This window comes from Dermochelys coriacea, chromosome 12, assembly GCF_009764565.3.
Source record: "Dermochelys coriacea isolate rDerCor1 chromosome 12, rDerCor1.pri.v4, whole genome shotgun sequence".
Lineage (NCBI taxonomy): Eukaryota > Metazoa > Chordata > Testudines > Dermochelyidae > Dermochelys > Dermochelys coriacea.
The window spans coordinates 2,128,886-2,154,983 of NC_050079.1; the positions used below are offsets into that span (position 1 = coordinate 2,128,886).

Here is a 26,098-nt window from a genome sequence, read left to right on the forward strand (position 1 = left end):
GTACTGATTTCACTAGTGCTTTTTATGTCGCCTGTTGTCAAACTAGGCAAATATCTAGTTTGACAAAGTTCCTGCTCTACTTTGGTGGGTCTTGCGCTTATTGGCGGATTTGCTCGCCTTAGAGCTTCACGGCAGCCCTCAGCTTGGCCTTTTTTCTGAACCCACAGTCCAGGTCGACTCCTCTTGTGTCTGACCAGGAATTGGGAGGATTTGGGGGGAACCCGGGCCCACCCTCTACTGCGGGTTCCAGCCCAGGGCCCTGTGGAATGCAGCTGTCTAGAGAGCCTCCTGGAACCGCTGTGCCACAGCTACAACTCCCTGGGCTACTTCCCCATGGCCTCCTCCCAACACCTTCTTTATCCTCACCACAGGACCTTCCTCCTGGTGTCTGACAATGCTTGTACACCTCAGTTCTCACTCTCAGCTTCTAGTGCCTCTTGCTCCCAGCTCCTCACACGCACGCCACAAACTGAAGTGAGCTCCTTTTTAAAACTCAGGTTCCTTGATTAGCCTGCCTTAATTGATTCTAGCAGCATCTTGATAGGCTGATTAGAACACCTGCAACCAGTCTTAATTGTCTCCAGAAGGTTCCCAATTGTTCTGGAACCTTCCCTGTTACCTTACCCAGGGAAAAGGGACCTACTTAGCCTGGGGCTAATATATCTGCCTTCTATTACTCTCCTATAGCCATCTGGCCCAACCCTGTCACACTAGATGAGTTGCTGTACTCTCTGGATGACCTCTGTGTACCCCAAAGGGTATGCGTACCCTTGGCTGAGAACCACTGCTCTAGTGTAATGAGCAGCTTCTTCCTGAGCTGCTAAATCCAGGCCAAGGTTTAAGGAGATCCTGTATGGCCCATAGGCTGTGTTAGTCTGGGAGCTAGAAAACTCCAGGGGCTGGCTGAGTCAATGAGGAATTCTTCTTATACAGAGCACAGGCCTGTCTCTTCTCCAGCATGAGGGACACTAAAGACCTGAACTGCCCCCAAGTTTTGGGGGAGCTGAGATCGGGTTTTGGCTGGGGTTTAGAATGGTGTTGTTATTTGACTGGCTGAACCCATCTCTTTGGCAAATCTCTCTGGGGACTTATCTGGCCCCTCCCTGCCGTATCCCAGTACCTCCAAAATGAAAAGTGGGAAATGGAGCAGCCCAACCCATTCAGGGACATTCCGGTGAACGAACATCCGTGCTGGCTGCAGGGTGCCGAGTGGGGTCTCAGTGAGATCTCTTTGCTCCACAGCGCGTGGCTGCTGTGTCCGTTTCCAGTGAGAACCCACCACCAGTCGCCTGCGGAGGCTGTAAAAGGACAATGCACACAGGGAGCAAGGGATGCTGCAGCAAAACCACCACCGCTGCCCTGCCAGGTGGGAAAGTGCAAAGTGAGGAGGGGCAACATGCATCTTCTCTGTCATGCCAGCAGCACAGCACGATCTCACCAAGGGCTTGGAGAGCCAGGCAGCTGCTGCAACTGCCCATAGAGCATGTCCCCAGGAGGCGACCCTGTTGGGCTCTGGTGTGATCACTCACAATGCTGGAGGGGCTAGGTCAGGGCAGCCTTCCCTGTAGCAGACTCTGTGGCGATTTCTGCTACTCAGCCACAAGCAGTAAGCAGGGGACTGTATCACAGACCGGATGAGCTGTGCTGCACAAGTGGTGAAGTCAAACTCAGGTTGCGGCTTTTTGAAAGCTCTGACCCTTCTGCTGGCGTGTGCAATGGGCTAAGCAGGTGTCCCTGGCCTGGGGTTGTTAGCTTCACCAATCGCCCACTGCAGAGAAGAGAGCCCAAATCGCACAAGAGCAGCGTCATCAATTCTTGGGATGCATCATGAGTCCTGTGAACTTTGGTGTCTTTCTTAAAGCCCCCAGCTCCTAGAGTCATAGGATTACATAGACAATCTTTTTTTTTTTTTAAGTCTCTAGTATTGGAGGTTGTGGAGAAAAGCATGGAAACGTGGCCTGCATGCCACCTACAGGCCTGGACACCAGGCGTCAAAGAAACCAAACCCACAAGTTCAAAATCTCATGATTTTAAAGCCAATCTTGTGATTCCGGGGGCCTGAACCCCAATTTTGACAGGTATTTGGCATTACTGCAGTGGGTAAGCTCCAGGCACCAGAGGGTTAAAGAACACGGCTGAGAGACTGGGATTTTTCACTGCCTTGAGCAAAATGGAAACAGAAAAACTACAATTGGAGCACGCCCACACAGAGCCTGAAGTGACAGGTGTGAATTAAACCCCACGGAGTTCTCTTGCTGTCAGTTTGCGACTGGACTAGCCCTAGCTGTGGGCTGGCTACAGGCTCCCAATGCAGATTTCAGAGCGGGAGGATGAACATCACGGATAAGAAGGATCTTTTCCCTGTAACCCCCAGGCACCCCACAGGAGTTTCCTTCTCAGGAAGGATCTGAGCAGAGGGAGCTGTGACTTTCCCTTCCCTCACTAGGGACTCAGGATTCAGCCAGGAGAGTTTTTGTCAGCTGTTCTGGGGTCCGGGCTAACCCCTGAGGCAGGCAGACATGGCCATGCCAGTCACAAGACAGTGACATACAACACAACACAACACATGAGCTCAGAGAGACCTGCCAGCCCCAGGTTTGCTTTGTTTTGATGTGCAAACTTCATCTTGCAACAGCAGTGAGAGGTGACCCCGCTCCCCAGGGGAGATCACTCTGCTGCTGAATGCCAGGTGGTTAATCCCAGAACCCTCTGGAGGGAAAATGGCTCTCCACTGGCCACCTAGCCCCTCCCACCACCTGCATGCAGGGCCTATGGTCTCCCAGCTCCACCCCTCCGAGGCTGGGCTATATAGGCTCAGGACACCGTTCCTATTGCTTCGGCAAAGGATGTCAGTCAGCCGGTGCTGGGCAAGGATCGAACGCTCAAGGGCCGGGGCCCAGGAGGCACAGCTAGCGAGCTGCATGCCAGAGAACTGGAGAGCCAGAAATGGGCACACAGAACTATTGGTGGCTAGATAGGGATCAGCAGTCCCAGCCTTGCGCTGTGGCTAGCCAAGATGGTTATTAAGCTGCCTCACTCTAATGAGGTATCTACGCATAAGGCTGAGCTCCTACGTTGCTCTGCCAGGCCTGGAGAACGTGACCAGCCACAGAGATTTGCGATTCTCTCCTCAGAGAAGAAATGAAGGAATGAATGCAATGAGATCACTAACGGGTCCTGCTCCAGATCAGAGAGGCTCCCCATCTCTGCCCCACTGTTGGGTAAAGGCACTTCTTCCACCTCCCAGCTCCACTGGACAGGAGATTTGGAGCCCTGTGGCCCTGCAGTGAGAGAGGCAGTAACCCATAGGCACCAAAGCAGCGGAGAGAAGGCAGCAAAGATGGCTGTCACCACCTGGCCAGCCCACTCCCCTCTGTCACGCAGCATAGAGGGGAGCCAAAATTGGTAGCCATCCTCCAGTGAGAGTAACACTGCACCTGCAGGACTGGCCCACAACATTTTGGCAACTGAGACGGAGAGCTCAAATGACACCCCCTTGCTTGGGCCAAAACTTTGAAAGGTCTCAAATCTGCCTTCTTCCTGTTCTACTCCTCTCATGGTACTGCTCTGCTACCTACCCCAATAAAGGAGAACTAACAACTTAAAATGCCTTGTTCAAAAATGTTAAGTAACACTCCACTTTCAAACGCCTGAACAGCAAATGTAACTTTTCTTGTCTGGCATTTTTATCTTTTGAATAATCAAAGTGGTGCTTTCCGTGCCTTCTTGGTTGCAAAGATTTGAACCGCTTCCTGAAGGTCCATAGTCTGGGCCAGCTCATGCTCTATTGAGATGGTTGCAAGGCCGACCAGCCTCTCCTGTGTCATTGTGGAGCGTAGATGTGTTTTTATTAACTTCAGCTTGGAGAAGCTGCGTTCTCCACTGGCAACTGCTTCAAGAAGTGTTAGAAGTATGCGCAGAGCAACAAAAGCATTTGGAAAGAGGGTGGTCATCTTATTTGTGCACATTATATTCCAGAACAGCCTTTGGAGTTGATCCTGCTGAAATGTATCTTGAAAGGACTTTCAGTTCATCACCTAAATCACTCGCATCAATATCACGCATGTCATCATGTGTCAACACTGTCTCTAGTGCCCTGCATCGCTGCTGTAGGTCTTCTTCAGGTATAGTGAGGCATTTTGGAATATCAGACAACATCCCAAATATACTGCTGTGTTCCTTGAGCTGCATGAAAGGTTCTTCAGCTGACTATTGCACAATCTAGCACCTGGTTAAAGAATTCAACTTTGAATTATTGTTTGGGGTCTCTTATGAGGCACGGGATAATCCCATAATCAAAATGTCTTCTTCGGTGACTCTTGTATTCTTGAATGGGTGGGAAAATAGCTTCAATGTGGCGTTCCTCTGCCAACTTCTGTGCACTCTTCAGAATGTTTTGAAATCCCCCATCTGACCAGTAAGACTGTAGGTATGACTTTGCTTTATCCAGTTGTTCCATTTCTCCAGATATATCAAGGTCAACACCTTGGAGTCTCTTGCTTACAACATTTATTTCAAACAGTATGTCATGCCACAACACTAAGCCACACACAAATTTGAAGTTATGTATGTTTCTGGTGATTCCGTTTCCCTCTGCCACTGTTCTCCCACGAACAGTGCCTGTCATAGCATTATCCTCCACAATGGCAACTATGGCATCATCTATCTTCCCAATTTGGTGTTTGATAGGCTTTATAGCCTCCACTCAACTTTCCCATTGTGTGGCACTCAGTGGTTTCAGTGTCAGGGAGGATGTTCCCAGATGTTCTCTAGAAGCTGATGCTGCATCACTGGCCACCAAGTTCAATGAATGAGAATTGCATGGGACAAAAAAAGCTCGAGGGTTTAACTCTTGGATCCGTGTCTGCACTCCTCTGTTCTTTCCTCTCATGTTGGCACATTATCGTAGCTCTGACTTCTCCTGTCAGCTATTGCAATTCCCGTATCTTCCAGCTTTTTAAGAAGCACATTTGTCATACCAGCTCCTGTAGTATCATCAATGCCAATAAATTCTAGAAAATGCTCTCTGACCGTCACCATTGCAGGGACATTTTCACTAGGTTCTGTTGTTATTACAAAATGCACCATTAAAGCCATTTGTTCCATATGGCTGATGTCAGGTGTGCAGTTCAGAATCACATCTTGCTGGCTTCAGATCTGCCACAATCTTCTGTTTGACTTTTGTTGCCAGTAACTGTGTGATCTCATTTTGAATTGTTTTTCCAAGGTAGTGGTGTATGTACGTTTCTTGGGTGGTAACTCTTCTTAGATGCTCCTGGAGTACACCATCAAACTCAGCCATCAGCTCCACAATTTTAAGGACGTTTCCATTGTTTGGCACATACAGCTGATCTGAAGTGCCATGCAGTGCTAGGTTTTGGGTAGCAAGCATTGTCACAATGGCAATGAGCCTTTTCAGAACATTTTGCCAGTAAAGAGACTCTGACGCAATCTTCTCTTGATGCTGATCATCCATGGTGGCCTTTAACCTTAGTCTCATCTCAAGCTCTTTCCACCTGTGGAATGCTCTCTGGTGATTTGCTGCTGTCTTATGGCATGCCAGATTTCTAGCCAGATTTTTCCAATCCTTTGTTCCTGTAGAACCCAGTGTGGCTGGAATATTAGGCTGGAAGACTTTGCAACAAAACCAGTATGCAGCATTCTGGGGTTTTGAGTACATAACCACGGCCTCTCCACTTTGTCACCACTGGGGATTTCACGCCGTAATGTGTTGGATGGAAACTTCTATTTTCATTGTCTTTGGGGAACATGAAGTTTCTCACTTGTTGTGGCCCATGCAGTACAAGGAAGTCCCTCAGGCTACTGCTCAAGTGGATCCACATTCCTGGATCATCTAGACTTAAGGAACTAAACTCAGCAGCAGCTGTTTCTTGTGTCTCCACCACACTCTTCTCTGATCTACACTTTTCTTCAGGAATGTGCATGGTTACATCCACTTGAGATGGAGATATGGATGCTGCAGCAGCTGCCAGGTCACCTGCACTCTGACTAACTGGAAGATCAGGCATCTCCTCACCACTCACATCCTCACTGGGGCTGGAAGGTTCACCGCGAACATTTGTGTTCAATGTATTTCGGGAGAGCTCCTTCCTGCTTAGATAGAAAAGCTTCCTTTGCTTTCTTTCTTTTTCTGAATGCTGCCCAGAGGGGTGTTTTCTTCTTTCACTCATGGCTGCTGTTCTGTGCCAGCTGTAGTGGCTCTCAACACTCAGTTGAAGGGGACAAATAAGCAGGCTGGTAGCAAGGCCTGAGTGAGGGAAGATATCAGCATCTTAGGGCCTAACTGGCTCCTACTACTTCAGTTGACTGCCTGTTCTCCTCAAGTGGGTTCAGGGAAGCAGCAGGAAACAGGAAGCTCCCTGAGAAGCTGGGGTTAATCAGTCCAGGGTCCTGGGGTGCTGGAGAGGTACACAAGAGGCTCCTCCTCCTCTCTCTCCCTGCAGCTCCTGCTGCTTTCTGTTATTCCCTCTCCCCTTTATCCTGCCTGCCTGCCTGTTCTGTCTCTTGTGCCCTCCTCCCTCCAGCACAGCACTCCCCCATCTCTGTGCATCTCGAGCAGAGAGAATCCAGATGCACCAGCAGCAGACGCCATTTTCTACACTCTAGGTCCTTGTGGCCCCCACCACAGTCTGGCGCCTGAGGGGCCGCCTTAGTTCACCTCATGGTAAGGCCAGCCCTTACCATTACCTGGCAGAGCTCTGCACCCTCAGCATCACAGTGCGGATGAGGCTCTTCGCTGCAAGCTTCAGCAACGTCTCCAAGAAGGGAAAACCAGGGCTGTGTATCCTTGTCTTGCAGGTGCAGGAAGGAAGCTGTGGTATTGCTGGGGCATGTCCTGCCTCCCCATTAGGCATTGGAGGTCACAGACTCCCCTGGTACAGGTGAGGAACAGTTGGGCACCTGGGAGAGCGATATAGTCAATGTGATGCCCCCTGAAGATGCAGAGAGGGACGTGGCCGGACTCTTCATGCAAGTCAAAGATCTATGGAAACGGCAGTGCCGAGCCATAGGCTCCCCATCAGGCAGGCACTGTCCTTGTCCCTCTCCAGCACTGGCAGTGCAGTGATCTACTGTGGATGGCCCCAAGCCTCCTCTGCAGTGAGGGAAGCCCTAAAGCAGGTATTACCACTACCCCAAGAAGGGAGAGCGAGTGCCCTTTTCCCCTCCCAGCCCAGCTGGCCATGCCCTCCCTACCAGCCATAGTAGCTCACTGCACTGCCAGTTCTGGAGAGGGACAAGGACAGTGCAGCTTCCTTCCTGCACCTGCAAGCCCAGGATACACAGCCCTGGTTTTTCCCTCTTGAATACGTTGCTGAAGCTTGCAGCGAAGAGCTTCATCCACACTGACGCTGAGGGTGCAGAGCGCTGCCAGGTAATGGAGTAATCAGCCCTGACAGACACTTGACTTGACATTGAATTGCAGAGTAACAGAAGGCTGATCTGCCATACACCTGGCATGGAGGCTTAGCCATTATATAATCCAGGTGTTTCCTTAACTCAGTCCTTCATTCCTATGGAGTACGTCGCCAATAATCAGCTTGTATTGCATAAGCATGTACAAACAGTCCATCTAAATGGACATAGACTAGGGGGCTCAGCACACCCTCTTAACACCAGCTGATGATTACAAACATGTAAACCTGCCCCCAGGGCAGCATTCACAGGTGCTTCCTGGGCAGCCAGATCAGACCCACACCCTACAGGATTGATGTCCATACAGCAGACATCATGCAGCTGTTCACAATAGGAGAGCGAGAATGCTTTGCAGGGCTGAGACTGAGAGGCACCCAATGGCTGAGAGGGAAAGAAAGGCCCAGGTGGTAAAGCAACTGTGAGCTATCCAGGTTCAATTCCTGGTCCACCTCAAACATCCCGAGTGACCCTGCGCATGTCACTTAACTTCTCTAGGCCTCGGTTCTCCATTATCTCTGAGGGTAAAAGCACCGGGGTGCAGGGGAATAAATTTGCTACAGGCTGCACAGATACTACAGTGGTGGGTACGAGGCAGGGTGTGGGTAGGGGAGGAGACAGGATCTGCCATGAAGGATCAGTCTCAGTATGTTTTCATTAAACAAAATGGTAGAAATTTCTCCAGCCACTTGCCCTATTCAGTGGAAGCCCTGTGCATTCCTAGAGCCTTTACACAGCACCTTCCTCCTGCTCAGCAAAACCCATGAGGCAGACGCCTCTCCTCTTCTCTGGAAACGCTGCCCGGCAGCGCCCCACAAGAGCTGGCATGCTGTGCTGAGTCTCAGCACTTACCAGCCTGCCTGCCTGCCTGCCTCTTTCTTGCACACGCACGCATTACCTGAGTTGTGTGTTGATCTGCAAGGCTTTGGCCAGCATCTTGGCTCCAGTGTCACCAATGGTGTTCCCACTGATGTCTAGCGTGCTGAGGCTGGTGTTACTGCCCAGCGCATTCAGCAGGACATTGGTTCCCAATTTCAGTCGCGATTCGGCCACGGACAGGGATTGAAGAGGCTGGAAGACAAATGCCAGAGGGAGAAATGATCAGGTGCTGGTGCTGCAGGGTCCCTAGAGCTCTACCAGGAAGCAGGTTTCAGAGTAGCAGCCGTGCTAGTCTGTATTCACAAAAAAGAAAAGGAGGACTTGTGGCACCTTAGAGACTAACAAATTTATTTGAGCATAAGCTTTCGTGAGCTACAGCTCACTTCAACCGATGAAGTGAGCTGTAGCTCATGAAAGCTTATGCTCAAATAAATTTCAGAGTAGCAGCCGTGTTAGTCTCTAAGGTGCCACAAGTCCTCCTTCTCTTTTTATCAGAAAGCAGGTCGCCCTCCCGCGCATCTAACTACACAAACTGCGCCACCAGCGTGATAGGACCAGCTGAAAAATCCCTGCCCCCCAGAGCGCCGTGCGGCTCACGAGCTCTTTGCCCTCTCTGGGCTGGGTCCGTGTGCTGTGCTCTAGCTCCGTTGGCCTGCAGTCCTTGGCTGCCAGTCAGTGCACGGGACAAGCTACTGAATACAAAGCAAGGGCCAGGCCAAGGCTCATAGATCACATGGGGTGGGACGTGGAGGGAGGCACGTGGAAGCGGTTTGCATGAGGCCAGGAGCCGGCGAGAGGCCTGCAGGTAGCCTTGCCCTGCCCAAGAGGCCTCTGCTCAGGAGCTCCAGCGTTCGCTATGCTTGGGGAATGGACAAAGCCAAAACATAGCTGCCCTCAGACAAAGGCACCGAGGGGCAGGGAGAGGGGAATTTGTGCGCCTGTTCCAGTGTGCGCCTGTTCCACTGTTCCAGTGTCCCTGTGCCAGGGGAAGGATGGTGAAGTAAGCCCTGCTCTGCCACTGACTCATGTTTGACCCTGGGTGAGTCACTTAGCCTCTCTGTGCCTCAGGTTCCCATCTGTATTGTGGGGCACTAGACCTGCCCTGCTTCCCCAGAGTACAGTGAGGGTGAACCCACTACTGATTGTGAGGCACTCAGATACTCCTGTGATGGGGGCCAGACAAGTAAAGACAGACAGACAGACAGACAGACATCATTTGGCCCCTACCACAGGCAGAAAAGCAGCAAGAGCCAGGGGGAGGAAAGCAGAGACAACACCACAGGGCAGGTCTGAGCCACGCCTGGCCTCTCGATCCCGCTGTACCTCAGCAGGAGGAGGGGGCAATCCTAGAGGAGAAAGCTGTCATTTACCTACTAACAGCTTGGTAATCACACGAACGGGAAAGGCCTGTTTAATGGGATTTGGGCTGCCTGTGGCAGCAATTCTGTAATGCACCAGTGGGTTTTCTCCTTCAAAGGAGACCTGCAAAGATTAAACAACATCAGTGCCCTTGCCCCTTGTGTCTCTTTAATGGGAGATAGGCCTGAAAGGGGTTTCTTCACATTAGAAATTCAGGTCTGGCCTAGCCTGTATTCCCTGGAAGACGCTATGGATGCCCAGAGGACTAGCAGGCTGACAAGGAGGAGTAACAAAAATGAAATGAAATCTAAGCAGCTGAGGCCGGGCTAACTACAGAATGAGGGTGTCACAGGGCAGGTTACGTCGGTCTCGCTATGCAAGTGTCTACACTAGCATTGCTACCTGTCCGGGTTATACCCGGACAGTCCGGGTTTTGGCTTCTGCATCCGGGTGCCATTTAGGATTGCCAGGTGCCCAGTTTTCCATGCTAAATTGCACCTGAACCAAAAATCCAGTTATGGCGGGGCTGGGGGAGGCACCAGGTCATTAACCCACACCAGCCCCTGCTCAGCTGGGGCTGCCTCCTACCTGCAGGAAGGCTCCTTGAGAGGATCCAGTGAGTGACGGGGGAGAGGAGCAAGTGATGGGGTGAGGCCTTGGGGGAAGAAGCGGAGCACAGGGAAGAGCTTTGGGAACTCAGTTCCCAGCCATTAGAAAGTGGCAACCCTAGTCTACGTTTAAATTTTGCTCCTGCAGACGTAACTGCTCTACTATGCGGAATTAATAACTCCACCTCCACAAGTGGCAGAGTCAAGGTTGCTGCAGTGTCAGTAACGCTGACACAAGGGTTTGGCCTCTGCCTGGCCTAGATGAATCTTCATTGCCTTTTCAATGCCCTGAGAAGAGGTCCTAAAAAGACTAGGCCCTTCCAAACAGGTGACATTTTCAGAAGCCCATCACCTTTGTTCTGGGCTGTTATCCATCCCCCCACGTACACCACACATCTCTCCTGCTCCCTCAGCTGTTTATTCCTTTCCTTTATTCTCCCAAACACAGAGAGAAAAGCATTTATTTCTTAGTCCAACCATTCCTTTCAGATTAACACCAACCACAGAGGGAGAGACTACATGGAAGAGAGAGACTGCGACTCCCCCACGTTCTGCATCTGAACTGAAACACAAAATGGCCAGTAGTCTCACAGCTGGCCTGGGGATTCTGAAATGAATAGTAATAATTCAGAGGAAACGGCGTGAATGATTTAATTATGGGGCTCCGTGCGAGCACCGCAGCAAGCACTTACACAGTCGTCTTCCTGTGTGAGCTGAACAATCCGGTGGAGAATGTCGGCCAGATTGTCCCTGCAGAGGAGATACAGAGGGGTTATCTGTGTTTCCCCATCGCACAGCAGAGCCTGACGTGGGCTCAAGTCAGCACCAAGCTGGGAAGTGTTCCATTGCGGCTGGACATTACTCTGACCGCATGGCTCACCTATGCGCCTCCCTCTCTCCTGCAAGCCACCAGCCTTTCCCTAGCTGCAGTCAGCCTGTGGCAATGAACACTTTCCCGAGAGCCACAACATCCTCAGAGACATTCAATTACACCTCCCTGTTGGCTGGCCTAAGAGGGGGTGACCACACTGCAGTGTCCCTGCCCTGAGACCGTAGCACCTCTGCATTATGTCAACTGGGCAGTAACCCAAGAACGTAGGACTGGCAGGGACGGCCATTGAGTCCAGTCCCTTGCTAATCACAGGCAACCCCGTCAGATCATCCCCTTCATAAATGTATCAAGGTCCCATCTTCAAACTAGTTGGGTCCTTTGCACCACTACTCCTGCTGGGTGAGGTGCTGGAACAGCTCTCCTCTGATGGTGAGAAACCTTCTTCTAATTTCCAGCCTAAATGTAAGCCTGGCCAGTTTATCCTGGTTCCAACATTGTCTTTTAGCTTAAACAGCTCTTCTCCCCTGCCCCACCCCTCCCAATATTTATAGAGAGCAATCAGCCATCTCTCATGGCTAAGCAAACCAAGCTCTCTTAGTTTCCTCTCACAACAGGCTCTCTCCAGTCCCCTGATCACCCCAGAAGCCTCTCTCTGCACCTGTTCCAGTCTGAATCCAGGCAGCAAGAGCTCATCCCTAAACCTGCATCGGGCTGAGTACTGAGGCAAACACCGCAGGCCTTTGGGGCTCATGATAGTCCATGGAAATTCAGTACCACTGTGACTGGACTGGAGGTGGCGGAATGCCTGTCACTGGAGGTGTTTAAGAACAGATTGGCCAAAGCCCTGTCAGGGCTGGTCTAGGTTTCCTTGGCCCTGCCTTAGCACAGGGGGCTGGCCTGGCTGACTTCCAGGTCTGTTCCAGCCCCACATTTCTAGGAGATGATTCCATGGCTTTGATGCCTCTGATTTACAAGAGCATTATAATTTAAAGGCCCAATACACACAAAGCTACAGTCTGAGCAGTCATTGCAATAAATAAATGTAATTTTACTACCCGCAACATACTTAGTGTGTATAAAAATCAGGGATTAGGCCCATGCCAGTTAAAGTTCATTTCATTACACGCATGAGTCACATGACACTTACTTGGATTTAATGTTAAAATTCTTTCCTAAGGAGACATGCCTAATGGATTTGCTTCGGCCAATCGCTAGCACCAATGTGACCATGTCAGCATCAAAGCCTAAAAAAAAAAAACAAAAAAAACAAAAAAAAAAACACAAAAGCAGCAACAACAATCTGCGACCAGTGTTTGACACTTAGTGACTGCCAATGCTCCAAGGACACTTGGCATGAACAGGGAGGAGAGAAGTTAGATGTGGCAACTGGCGGCCACACCTGCAGCAGGAGGGTTGTGAGAAAAGCCCAGATTTTGCTATCGTAGCACCAGATGCTGCTAAACCTTACGCTGAGGGGCGCATCCCCACCTGAACAGACCCACGGAGACGGACAAACTACTCAGTCTGTCCCTTGGCCACCTTCATGGCACCACAGCCTGGTGACTCGCTGGCCCGACGAGGCTAGTGCCCTTGCAGAGTGGATGGGTATGTGGGGGATCCTGGTGGGCTATTCCCCCAGACAGCTTGACCAATCCCAGGCTCTGCTTTCAGACGGCCGTGTTTCTCCAGGGCTGGTTGTTAAGCTCCTGTGTGGAGTGGAGAGTGCCAGCAGAACAATCCTGCCTCTGCTCCTCCCAGGGCACCTGGCTGAACAGACGGAATAAAGCCTGGGGGAGGGAGGGCATAATCATGCATGGGGGGGCTGCTCGGCAGCTGAGAGCATGCCTGGCTGCTGACGGGGGGGCCTACAGCGCCAGTTCTCTCCCAGTGCCTCCCCTCCTGGCTTGAAGTGAAATGAGACGATGCTTCTGACTGCAGGGAAGGGGCCTACAACCCAGGAGATCAGCCCCCCCGCCTTGGCGGCCAGACATGCACTTTTACTGAGCTCAGAGAAGGCTGTCTGCTCAACAAGGAGGGCTCTGACAACGGAAGCATGGCGGGGTGGCACAGGAGCCCTCACAGAACCAAGAAGCGGGTCTGCCTCCCCACCCAGAACAGAATCCCTTAAACACCAACAAATAGCAGCCAGCCAGAATTCAAATACAGAAAATACAGCCAAAGCATCTGCCTTCTGACAAGCCCAGCAGGGTTCTACGCATTCCCTCCAAGGCATGTAGAGTGGTAAAGCCAGTCAGCTCCAGTCACCACGCTATTCACCCAAGTCCCATTAGCAGCTCAAGAGATGCAGAGACTTTGGAAATCTTCCATCAGAAACAATAAAAAGGGAAGTGCAACAGGGAACTTCAAGAACGGAGTTCCCTCCTTCACAAGCCCTTTTTAAGTTGACTTGTCATTGCTAATTTCCAGTGAAGTCCTACCAGAGCAAAACACACACACAAAACCAAACCAGACCAGGAGAGGAGAGAACTGGAAACCCATTCCAAACCAGAATGGTGCTGGGGTGCACTAGAAACCAACCAGCGACTCTGGAGCAATGCCCTGTGAGAGCGCCAATATACTTGTTGAGGAGTCTGGTGTCTGGTCAGCAGGCAGCCAACTGGCCAGGTAACCAGGTTGGTCATTTGCACATAGCTGTCAATTTGCTCACTACTGACCAGACAGATGGAAAATTACTCCACACAACGGCCCCATTAGCACAGAATTGCTCTTCTCTAAGCTGCTCCTGTGTCCCCAAACTCAAAAGGAGACATGGGCACATGACACACTACCAGAGCAGTGCAGGAACCACAAGAAATTCTGCCATGTCAAAAATGATTTTTGTTCCTAATTGAAACAAAACCGAAGAATTAAGAAATCTGCCGAGAAATGAAATTTTCAAAAAAACAAACAACATGAACTTGGGGTCAATGGAAACATTTGCTTTTGATTTCATTAAAAAACCCAAAGCATTTGGGCAATGTCAAAAATTGCATTGAAATTGACATGTTCCCACAGAAAATTTCTATTTCAGCCAAATGGCATTTTCTGATGGAAAAACGCTCCACCCGAACAAAATGTAGCTGCGTTGTAGTTAGACCTGGTACAGCATGCCAGCCAGCCACTTGGTGCTCCTTGTACCCGTTACTGACAAGTGCTAATAGGGGCAGAAGATAAGCACCAAACAAAAGCAATGGAGTCTTGGAGTAACGGAAGAAGTATGCCATGGAAATGGGGAAGCATGCCTATGAATAGCTACACAAAGAAGCAAGGGCAGGGATGGCAGCAATACTGTATATAACAGGGGTGTGCAAACTGCAGCCCACTGGCCACATCCAGCCCGCGTGCCAATTTAATCTGGCCCTTGAGCTCCCACTGGGGAGCAGGGTCTGGGGTTTACCATACTCCCATCGGGGAGCGGGGTCCGCGGCTGCTCCGTGCGCACGTGCCGCAGCTCTGCGCAGCTTCCAGAAGCAGCGGCATGTCTCCCCGCTGGCACCTACATTTAGGCGCAGCCAGGGGGTTCCACGCGCTGCCCCCACCTCAAGCGCCATCCTCACATCTCCCATTGGCCAGGAACTGCGGCCAATGGGAGCTGCAAGCGCGGTGCCTGAGGAAGGGGCAATGCACAGCAGAGCCACCTGGCCATGCCTTGGGCTACGAGCCGGAGGGGGGACATGCCGCTGCTTCTGGGAGCTGCTTGAGGTAAGTGCTGCCCGCAGCCTGCACCCGAACCCTCCCGCACCTGAACCCCCTGTCCCAGCCCTGATCCTCCTCCCACCCTCCAAACCCCCCAGTCCCAGTCTGGAGCCCTCTCCTGCACCCCACAGCCTGCACCTCCAGCTGGAGCCCTCACCACCACCCCCCGCACCTCAACCCCCTGCCACAGCCCTGATCCCCCTCCAAACCCCCCAGTCCCAGTCTGGAGCCCCCTCCTGCACCCCAAGCTCCCCAGCCCCACCCCAAAGCCCACACCTCCAGCCAGAGCCCTCATCCAAACCCCCCAAGCCTCAGCCCCAGCCCGGAGCCCCCTCCTGTACCCTGAACTCCTCATTTCTAGCCCCACCCCAGAGCCCACACCCCCAGCCAGAGCCCTCCCCCCCTCCTGCACACAAACCCTAATTTCATGAGCATTCATGGCCCGCCATACAATTTCAATACCCAGATGTGGCCCTCAGGCCAAAAAGTTTGTCCACCCCTTGTATATAACCACACATGGCACCTCAGAGAGCCTCAGTTAGTCACTCCTCACCAAAACAAGTCTCATCTTTTAAATGGTTATTTCAACAACAGTTGATGGGATCTTGACCTCAGTCATTTTTCTGGCAGGGGATTTATCTGTAGAATGGCAGCACACAGCCTCGTGCCAAGATTAAGAGGAAAAGACACTTCCAGCCACGGTGACAAAGCTCACTGTAAGTCAAAAATGTACCTACCGTTGTCTGATAAATCCAAATTCCTAATTGAATTGGCATCAAAAATCAGATCTTGGATCACCTGGGCACCTGCTGATCTCAACTTTAAATGAAAGACAAAACAGAACAAGAGCAAAAGGGAACATTCGGATTTTCACAAGCAAGAACATGACAGTTGGGAAAGTCGAGTCAGCGCTTAGTGCCCCTGGGATCATCCTGTAATAAGAGCAAACATTCTAACCTGGAACCCCACCATGAACTGCCTGCAGATTGTTCGCTCAGCGTGCCCCAGGCTCAGGTTAGAACCAAAGCCACCGCTACCAGCGCAGGGCAGAGATACAACATGTGGAGGAAGGAATAAATAAAAATCTTTTGCGCTTTTCAGCCACGGGGCAGAAAGCTGTCCCCAAAGGTGGGTGGGCATTATTATAGATAGGGAAACTGAGGCCTAGAAGCCCAGGGGACTTAGGTGGCTAACTATCTTTGAAAAAAGAAAAGGAGTACTTGTGGCACCTTAGAGACGAACAAATTTATTTGAGTATAAGCTTTCGTGAGCTACAGCTCACTTCATCGGATGCATTCAGTGGAAAATACAGTGAGGAGATTTATATACATAGAGAACGTGAAACAATGGGTGTTACCATACACACTGTAACCAGAGTGATCACTTAAGGTGAGATATTACCAGCAGGAGAGCAGGGGGGGCAAAAAACTTTTTGTAGTGATAATCAAGGTGGGCCATTTCCAGCAGTTGACAAGAACGTCTGAGGAACAGTGGGGGGTGGGGGGGAGATAAACATGGGGAAATAGTTTTACTTTGTGTAATGACCCATCCACTTCCAGTCTCTATTCAAGCCTAAGTTAATTGTATCCAGTTTGCAAATTAATTCCAATTCAGCAGTCTCTCGTTGGAGTCTGTTTTTGAAGCTTTTTTGTTGAAGGATAGCCACTTTTAGGTCTATAATCGAGTGACCAGAGAGATTGAAGTGTTCTCCAACTGGTTTTTGGATGTTATAATTCTTGACGTCTGATTTGTGTCCATTTATTCTTTTATGTGGAGACTGTCCTGTCTGATCAATGTACATGGCAGAGGGGCACTGCTGGCACATGATAGCATATATCACATTGGTAGATGCGCAGGTGAACGAGCCTGATAGTGTGGCTGATGTGATTAGGTCCTACGATGGTGTCCCCTGAATAGATATGTGGGCACAGTTGGCAATGGGCTTTGTTGCAAGGATAGGTTCCTGGGTTGGTGGTTCTGTTGTGTGGTGTGTGGTTGCTGGTGAGTATTTGCTTCAGATTGGGGGGCTGTCTGTAAGCAAGGACTGGCTTTTCTCCCAAGATCTGTGAGAGTTATGGGTCATCCTTCAGGATAGGTTGTAGATCTTGATGATGCGTTGGAGAGGTTTTGTTCCAACCCCTCAGACAGAGACAAACACCTACAAGATCTCTATCATGCATTCTTACAACTACAATACCCACCTGCTGAAGTGAAGAAACAGATTGACAGAGCCAGAAGAGTACCCAGAAGTCACCTACTACAGGACAGGCCCAACAAAGAAAATAACAGAACGCCACTAGCCATCACCTTCAGCCCCCAACTAAAACCTCTCCAACGCATCATCAAGGATCTACAGCCTATCCTGAAGGACGACCCATCACACAAAGTAAAACTATTTCCCCATGTTCATCTTCCCCACCCCCCTCCACTGTTCCTCAGACGTTCTTGTCAACTGCTGGAAATGGCCCACCTTGATTATCACTACAAAAATTTTTTTGCCCCCCCCCCCCCCCGCTCTCCTGCTGGTAATAGCTCACCTTAAGTGATCACCCTGGTTACAGTATGTAAGGTAACACCCATTGGTTCATGTTCTCTATGTACATCTCCCCACTGTATTTTCCACTGAATGCATCTGATGAAGTGAGCTATAGCTCACGAAAGCTTATACTCAAATAAATGTGTTAGTCTCTAAGGTGCCACAAGTCCTCCTTTTCTTTCTGCGAATACAGACTAACACCTGCTCCTCTGATAACTATCTTTGAGGAGCTGTACCAGAGAGATTCAGGGTAACTTTTCCAAAAAGCAGAGCGACTGAGGAGCCATTTTCAAAAGTCCTTCAGGAGCCTAAATCCCAGTGACTTTCAATGGGAATTAGCGTGCCTAAACCACCTAGGTGTTTTTCAAGCTTTGACCCTGTGTGATGGGCCTACGGTGGCTGCAGCAGAGCTGAGACATTAACCTGATCTGACTCCCACTCCCGTTAGCACAGCCAGGATCCTCATTCCCATCAGCCTCCAAGGACGCTGGGGGGAAAATCGTGAACACTGCAGAAGTGCTATGAAATTCTCAGGAAGAGACCCACAGATGGGAGGGAAGATGGGAGAGATTCGGGATTGCAGGACCTGCCGTGGGGGTGCCCATTTGTAATCAGAATACGTAGCTGCAATGCTCCCCAGCCTGGTGCCAGCACCGGGCAGTGCTCGGAAGCAGCAGAAAGCCAGGGCTGAGCCACTTATCTCACAGGCACCGCAGGAGGGGCTCCTTTCAGACAGTTAACTCTGTCCATGTCGGTGGGCTTACACAGGATGATGCTCTCCCCCCCGGCTTGGCTTCTGCCCAGGCACTCCTTGTAAATGCCCAGATCATAACATCCGCGTAACAATTAAACTACTTGATAATGGGCCAAAAATTCCGCCTTGGTGGAAGGCTGCAACTCCATGAAGTCCTACCGCTCTGCCCAGCCTCTGTGCTCTGGTGGGTGAGCTACACTTACTGCCCAGCCCCGGGAGTTCTTCACCCGGGGCTGCAGGGCTCAGATGCAGTGTCATGGTTTAGCTGGAACTCAGCTGTCACTTCGCTTTAGTGGGTCACATGCCATGTCCTCACCTCGCAGCTACTGAGGTCCAGGTGCAGGTCACTGATCTGAGAGTTATACGCCAACCCCTGCAGCAAGGCCCTGCAATGAACCAGAAAGTAACCAGCATTTCGAGAGGCTGTGAACCCAGCACTCACATCAGCAGGCAGAGGGAGCTGGATACTCTGCCAGCCTCCCCATGGAAACACCCTCGGGAACAGTCAGTGACTCCCCTCTCACTCACCCTGCAGGGCAGGGTGCACCCTGGGGCTACAACATGGGGTCACTTGGGGCAGCTGGGGGTAGAAGCAGCCCTGCAGCCTCTCTGGAACACTGCAGGGTGCTAGGAGAGCCAAAGGTGCATCCCACCAGTCGCCCTAGCTATCCTAGTTTCTCCCCTGCCATCCACCAGCATGACAACTGAGCGCCTTCTGCAGCTAATCCACAGCACCTGCAATGGCCCTGCTGGACTCCAGGGAGTCTCTGTCCCACTCCCGTCTGGGGTCACACTACGGGCCCCCACTGCCACTTGACACAAGTACAGTTCTGTTCCTTTGTCTCATGCACACTCACTCGCCCTGTTGTCAGCGTGACTGAAGGGGCTGGGGAAAGGGCAGGCAGTGCTGAATGATGGGGGAGGGTGAATCAGACTGGAACCAGCGGGAGCCTGCACTTGGATGTCTGCGGAACTCCCTGCCCCAGAGGAGGCTGCTAGGTATATTAGCTGGGCTTAATAAATAGGGATTTACTAAATCAATAGCCTGTTATCGGCGAAGCCCCTCTGACTGTGGTTTCAGGCAGGTTATCTCCGGCCCAAGTAACTCAGATCCTACACCCGCCCCTGCCCCCCAGGACCAGCTCTAGGCACCAGCAAAGCAAGCACGTGCTTGGGGCTGCACGATTCCAGGGGTGGCGTTCCAGCCACCCTTGGGCAGTTGCGCTCTCAGAGCTTGGGGCGGCAAAAAACCTAGAGCCAGCCCTGGCACCTCCCAACTGCAAACCACAGCAATTTAATCCTCTAAGGCTTCCCCAGCCACGGCCACAGGGAAGACTCCCCAGGACACCCGCGGCTTTGGTTTTCCCACCCGCTGTGTACATACATGTGTGCAACCAGCAACCAGAAGGCACCCTCTAGAGGACCTTGCTATTCACACCTGTGTTCATTTGCAGAGTATGGGCTTAGCATCACTAGGGCTGAGATGTTGGAGGCTAGTCACCTCTGTAAATCTCTCCCCAGTTGTGGGTGCCGAGCCCTTGCAATTCTGCCCCTAAGCGCGTTGGAAAACAGGCCCCTTACCTTACGGCCTCTGGCGGCAGCTTGGTACTTGCCAGGCCGACGTATCGGAGGGCAGCCGCCTTGCTGAAGAACAGTTTGATGGCTGGAGGGACATCTCTCAGCCTTCTAAAACAAACAGAAGAGGCATTGGATCCCAGCATATCATCTCAGCCCACTTTCTGCCATTTCAATTAACCCCAACTCGGCCATGGCCTCTGTCGACAGTAACACAGCCTGGACACCAGCACCAAAGCACAGAGTCCATCGGTTTGGAGCTAGGGTTGCCAGGTGTCCAGTTTTGGACCGGAACACCCGGTCGAAAAGGGACCATAGCGGCTCTGGTCAGCACTGCTGCAAGCAGATCAAGGGAAGTGATTATTCCCCCCATTTGGCATTGGTGAGGCCACATCTGGAGTATTGCGTCCGGTTTTGGGGGCCCCCCTATAGAAGGGATGTGGACAAATTGGAGAGAGTCCAGCGGAGGGCAACAAAAATCATCAGGGGGCTGGGGCACATGACTTATGAGGAGAGGCTGAGGGAACTGGGGTTATTTAGTCTGAAGAAGAGAAGAGTGAGGGGGGATTTGATAGCAGCCTTCAACTACCTGAAGGGGGGTTCCAAAGACGATGGAGGTCAGATGTTCTCAATGGTAGCAGATGACAGAATAAGGAGCAATGGTCTCAAGTTGCATTGGGGAGGTCTAGGTTGGATATTAGGAAACACTATTTCACTAGGAGGGTGCTGAAGCACTGGAATGGGTCACCTAGGGAAATGATGGAATCTCCATCCTTAGAGGTTTTCAAGGCTCAGTTTGACAAAGGCTTGGCTGGGATGGTTTACTTGGTGTTGGTCCTGGTCCTGCTTTGAGCAGGGGGCTGGAATAGATTACTTCCTGAGGTCTCTTCCAACCCTAATTTTCCATAATTCTAAGTCCAGTTGGGAGTACAGCGGGGCTAAGGCAGGCTCCCTGCCTGCCATGGCTCCATGCTGCTCCCAGAAGCAGCGGCATGTCTCCTCTGCAGCTCTTTTGCATAGGGGCAGCCAGGGGGCTCTGCGCACTGTCCCCACCCCAAGCACCAGCTCCACAGCATCCATTGGCCATGAACCACAGCCAATGGGAGCTGCAGAGGTGGCGCCTGTGGACAGGCAGCACACAGTGGTGCCTGGCCGTGCCTCTGTGTAGAAGCCGGAGAGGGGACATGCAGCTACTTCCGGAAGCTGTCTGAGGTAAGAACTGCCTGAAGCCTGCCCCCCTCACTGCCTCCCATGTCCCAACCCCCTGTCCCAACCCCGATCCCCCTCCCACCCTCTGAACCCCTCAGTCCCACCCCAGCGCACCCTCCTGCACCCCAAATCCCTCATCCCCAGTCCCATCCCAGAGTCCACACCCCCAGCTGGAGCCCTCACCCCACCCCACCCCCAAGCCCCAACCCCCTGCCCCAATCCCCTCCCACACCCTGAACCCCTCATTTCTGGCCCCACCCCAGAACTCACACCCCCAGCTCAGAGCCTGTACCCCCTCCCATACCCCAACTCCCTGCCTCAGCCTGGAGACCCCTCCCATACTCTGAACCCCTCAGCTCCACCCCCAGCTGGAGCCCCCTCCTGCACCCCAAATCCCTCATCCTGGCTCCACCCCACAGCCCACAACCCCAGCTGGAGCCCTCACCCTCTACCACATCCCAACTCACTGCCTCAGCCTGGAGCCTCCTCCCACACCCTGAACTCCTCATTTCTGGCCTCAACCAAGAGCTTGCTCCCCAAGCCGGAGCCCTCACCCCCTCCCGCACCCAAACCCCCTACCCCAGATGTGACTAAGTTCCTCCTCTACCTTGGTGGGTCTTGCGCTTATTGATGGATTTGCTCGCCTTGGAGCTTCACAGCAGCCCTCAGTTTGGCCTTTTTCATGAACCCACAGTCCAGGTCAACTCCTTCTGTGTCCGACCAGGAGCTGGGAGGTTTGGGGGGAACCTGGGCCCACCCTCTACTGCGGGTTCCAGCCCAGAGCCCTTGGAATGCAGCTGTCTAGAGAGCCTTGTGGAACAGCTGTGCGACAGCTACAACTCCCTGGGCTGCTTCCCCATGGCCTCCTCCCAACACCTTCTTTATCCTCACCATAGGACCTTCCTCCTGGTGTCTGATAATGCTTGTACTCCTCAGTCCTCCAACACTCTGCGTTCTCACTCTCAGCTCCTAGCGCCTCTTGTGCCCAGCTCCTTACACACGCACCACAAACTGAAGTGAGCTCCTTTTTAAACCCAGGTGCCCTGATTAGCCTGCCTTAATTGATTCTAGCAGCTTCTTGATTGGCTGCAGGTGTTCTAATCAGCCTGTCATCTTAATGGTCTCCAGAAGGTTCCTGATTGTTCTGGAATCTTCCCTGTTATCTTACCCAGGAAAAAGGGACCTACTTAGCCTGGGGCTAATATATCTGCCTTCTATTACTCTCCTGTAACCATCTGGCCCGACCCTGTCACACAGCCCAGTGAAAATGAGCAAGTTAGTGAAGGTGGATGGAGTGAGCGGGGATGGGGCCTCAGAGAAGGGGCGGGGCCTTGGAGGAGGGATGGGGCAAGGGTGTTTGGTTTTGTGCGAGTAGAAAGTTGGCATCCCTATTTGGAGCATCTGCAAAATGGGGCTATATTGGCAGCATTCTGAGCTTCTAGGGCTTGAGAGAACCCTTGAGACCGGCCAATCTGCCCACCAGCATGGCCCAGCCCAGAGATCCTCAGCCAGTTACTCCTGCACCAAGCCCAGACCAGCTGGCTAAGCGAGAGCAGGTCTTAGAAAGACATCAATCTTCATTTTAAAATGGCAGTGACAGAGAATCTACCACACCCTTGAGAAGTTGTTCCAGGTGTTAATGACCTCCCTGTTAAGCAGGTGTACCTTATTTCTAGCCGAAATGGGTTTAGCTTCAGCTCCCCACCATTGGTCTTATGTGCCATGCAGGTACCTACAGACCATGATTGAGTCACATCAGACGGCGCATGGACAAACCAGAGTGCAGATGAAGAAAAACTAAAGAAGATCTAGGAGATGGGAATGGATTAGACACAGCCAACAGAACTAATGAGCTTGGTTACCCCACTCAGTCCATGCTGTGGAACCCTGTAGGTCTCTACCTGCTTTGAGTGACCCTGCTGCTCTGAACTCTCAGAGGCAGGGCCTGGCATTTACTGGTTTTGTACAGCACCTGCTGGCCAAAGCTGGAATGTAAATGTCTAATAATAGTAAGTGACCTGAACATTTCCAATGTTAAAGCCTTGTGGTTTCCTGGTGTTCCCCGCCTGTCGTCTCTGGTCTTATACTTAGGGCTTGCCTACACTACCAGCCAGATTGGCAAGTGGGGATCAATCCAGCAGGGGTCGATTTATCGCATCTAGACTAGACGTGATAAAATCAACCACTAAGCGCTCTCCCGTTGACTCCAGTACTTCACCAGAACAAGGAGCGCAAGCGGAGTTGATGGGGGAGCATCAGCTGTCGACTTACCACAGTGAAGTCACCGTGATAAGTAGATCTAAATATGTCGACTTCAGTTACACTATTCATGTAGCTGAAGTTGCATATCTTAGATCGACCCCGCGTGGTAGTGTAGACAAGCCCTTAGATTGTCGCTTTTTCAGGCAGGGACCAATCTTTTTGTTCTGTTTGTGCAGTGCCTAGCACAATGGGGTCCTGCTTGGTCCGTGACTAAGGCTCTTAGGGGCTACTGCAATACAAATAATCATAAGGTGGCCTCTTTTGCTTATTGATGGTGGCTGAAGAAAGATCCTAAAAGGTTTATTTCTAAATATATTTTCCTGCTTATTTTTTAAAATCAGTAATTCAGGCCTTGCCTGCCCTGCTTATTGTGGAGGCCTCTATGGAGAACTGGGAACTAGCAGGACTAGGATATCACAGAGCCCAAGGAAGTACAACAAGAACAAATGCAAAGCCCTGCACTTAGGACTGAAGAATCCCATGCACCACTACTGGCTGGTGACCGACTGGCTAAGTGGCAGTTCTGCAGAAAAGGATCTAGGGATTACAGTGGACGAGAAGCTCAATACATGGGCGGCAGGTTTGTATAATTTTTGGTGGTGCCCAAGTGGATCCGTCCCATCCATAGGATGGACTGGGGCAACCGCCCTGGGCCCCGCGCTTTGTGGGGCCCCGCACTTCAGGGGAATGCGGAATCCAGGGTTGCCTGGGGAGTTAGTGGGGTGCCTGGCGCCGACAGCAACAAGCAACCCTGCTCCGCCCCGCCTCTTCCCACCTTGCCCCCACTCCACCTCTTCCTCGAAGTCCTCGCCCCTGAGCAATGCCGGGAGCCGGTGAGGTGGAGTGGAGTGGGCTGGGGCCAGGTCACTCGCTGCTGCCAGCACCAGGCACCCCACTAACTCCCCAGGCCACTCTTGACCCCGTGACCCCCTGAAGCACAAGGCAGGGGTAGGCACCACCATGGTGTGCGATGAACACTTGACAAAATTACCGGACTTAGTGATGGGAAAAAAAAAAATGTGCCATTTTATGTCTTTCTTCTTCTTCTTCAGTGTGGCAAAGAGAAAAAACCAGTAACCTAGCTAATAAAATCATCATCAATTCAACTCATATAATTAACTAAAAATGTGTGTATTCTGTAGATGAGATTACATGAGAAATGAAAATGAGCTTGCTTTGGGATTTTACAAGGCACTTATATCATTTAAACACATTTGTTACCTTGAGTAATAACACTTCTTGCAAATCACATAAATAGGGAACCCATGGTCCCCTTCCCTCACCCCACTGCAAAGGCACAGGGGTTATTGCTGGCTGCCCTAGGGCTGCAGAAAACCCTATGTGCAAAACATATGGAAAGAAAAGGACCAATTTATAGAGAAGGCTGAAGGGGGCTCCCATAGTGCATTAATTAACACTTAATAAATACATCAAAATTAAATACATTACAGAGATAAGAACCTATAATGACAGACTTTACTTCATGAAAAAAGAACAAGGAGTACGTGTGACACTTTAGAGACTAACAAATATATTTGAGCATAAGCTTTCGTGGGCTAAAACCCACTTCATCGAATGCATGCAGTGGAAAATACAGTAGGATGATTATATATGCACACACACGCACACGCACACACACACAGAGAACATGAAAAAATGGGTGCTGCCATACCCCCTATAATGAGAGTGATCAGTTAAGGTGAGCTATTACCAGCAGGAGAGAAAAAACCTTTTGTAGCAATAATCAGGATGGCCCATTTCCAACAGTTGACAATAAGGTGTGAGTAACAGTAGGGGAAAAAAAATAATACCCACCTGCTGACGTGAAGAAACAGATTGACAGAGCCAGAAGAGTACTCAGAAGTCACCTGCTACAGGACAGGCCCAACAAAGAAAGTAACAGAACGCCACTAGCCATCACCTTCAGCCCCCAACTAAAACCTCTCCAATGCATCATCAAGGATCTACAACCTATCCTGTAGGATGATCCCTCACTCTCACAGATCTTGGGAGACAGGCCAGTCCTTGCTTACAGACAGCCCCCCAACCTGAAGCAAATACTCACCAGCAACCACACCACACAACAAAAACACTAACCCAGGAACCTATCCTTGCAACAAAGCACATTGCCAACTGTGTCCACATATCTATTCAGGGGACACCATCATAGGGCCTAATCACATCAGCCATACTATCAGAGGCTCGTTCACCTGTACATCTACCAATGTGAGACTGCTGAATTGGAATTAATTTTTGAACTGGACAACATTAACTTAGGCTTGAATAAAGACTGGGAGTGGATGGGTCATTACACAAAGTAAAACTATTTCCCCATGTTTATTTTTCCCCCCTACTGTTACTCTCATCTTCTTAGTCTCTAAGGTGCCACAAGTACTCCTCGTTCTTTTTGCTGATACAGACTAACACAGCTACCACTCTGAAACCTTTACTTCATGAGAAGTTCCAGAGAAAGACGACCCAGAGGGAGTAATGGTAGGGGCAATCCTAGGGAGACCAAAGGGGCTGGTAGAGGGAGCAGACAGAGAACAAAGAGAGAGGTAGTGTCACTTCATGGTTTGACCCAGTCTTCTGCCTCCCCCCTGTGAGTGGAAACACTGATCACTATAGGAGGGAACAATAGAATGGAATGCCCAGAAGAAGAATGACTTGAGGACATTTCCTGAAGGGACCCATACCCTTGCAGAGCTTTTCTAGCTCCAATTACATTTCTATATAGGGTGGTTTGGCCCACAGAAATAAAAATCTGCACATCTTCCATGTGGTTTTGGACCAATGGAAAAAAACAGGTACAATTCAAGTGACTTTTAAAATTGCCTAAGAAATCGAGTTAAAATAAATGAGCTTATGAACAACCAAAAAATATACTTCAAGTGAAAAAACAAACAAACTATAAATGGACTTCTTTGCAAAGAAATTGTAAGTTTTCTTACGGGAAA

General features: G+C 50.9%; 1 protein-coding gene across 6 annotated transcripts in view; it reads right to left on the bottom strand.

Moving 5' to 3' along the window:
* Nucleotides 1-26,098, bottom strand: part of CARMIL2 (capping protein regulator and myosin 1 linker 2) — a 134,068-nt gene that overhangs the window by 62,694 nt on the left and 45,276 nt on the right. For all 6 annotated transcript variants that reach the window (XR_006275273.1, XR_006275274.1, XM_043495387.1 and 3 more), the window contains exons 16-21: nucleotides 19,677-19,781; nucleotides 18,412-18,481; nucleotides 15,543-15,624; nucleotides 12,257-12,353; nucleotides 10,970-11,027; nucleotides 8,330-8,502 (exon numbers count right to left, since the gene is read on the bottom strand). Coding sequence is in view for 4 of the 6 variants with exons in the window: in XM_043495387.1 (XP_043351322.1) it covers nucleotides 8,330-8,502; nucleotides 10,970-11,027; nucleotides 12,257-12,353; nucleotides 15,543-15,624; nucleotides 18,412-18,481; nucleotides 19,677-19,781 (585 nt within the window). In the remaining 2 variants the exon portion in view is untranslated. The remainder of the gene's footprint in view (nucleotides 1-8,329; nucleotides 8,503-10,969; nucleotides 11,028-12,256; nucleotides 12,354-15,542; nucleotides 15,625-18,411; nucleotides 18,482-19,676; nucleotides 19,782-26,098) is intronic.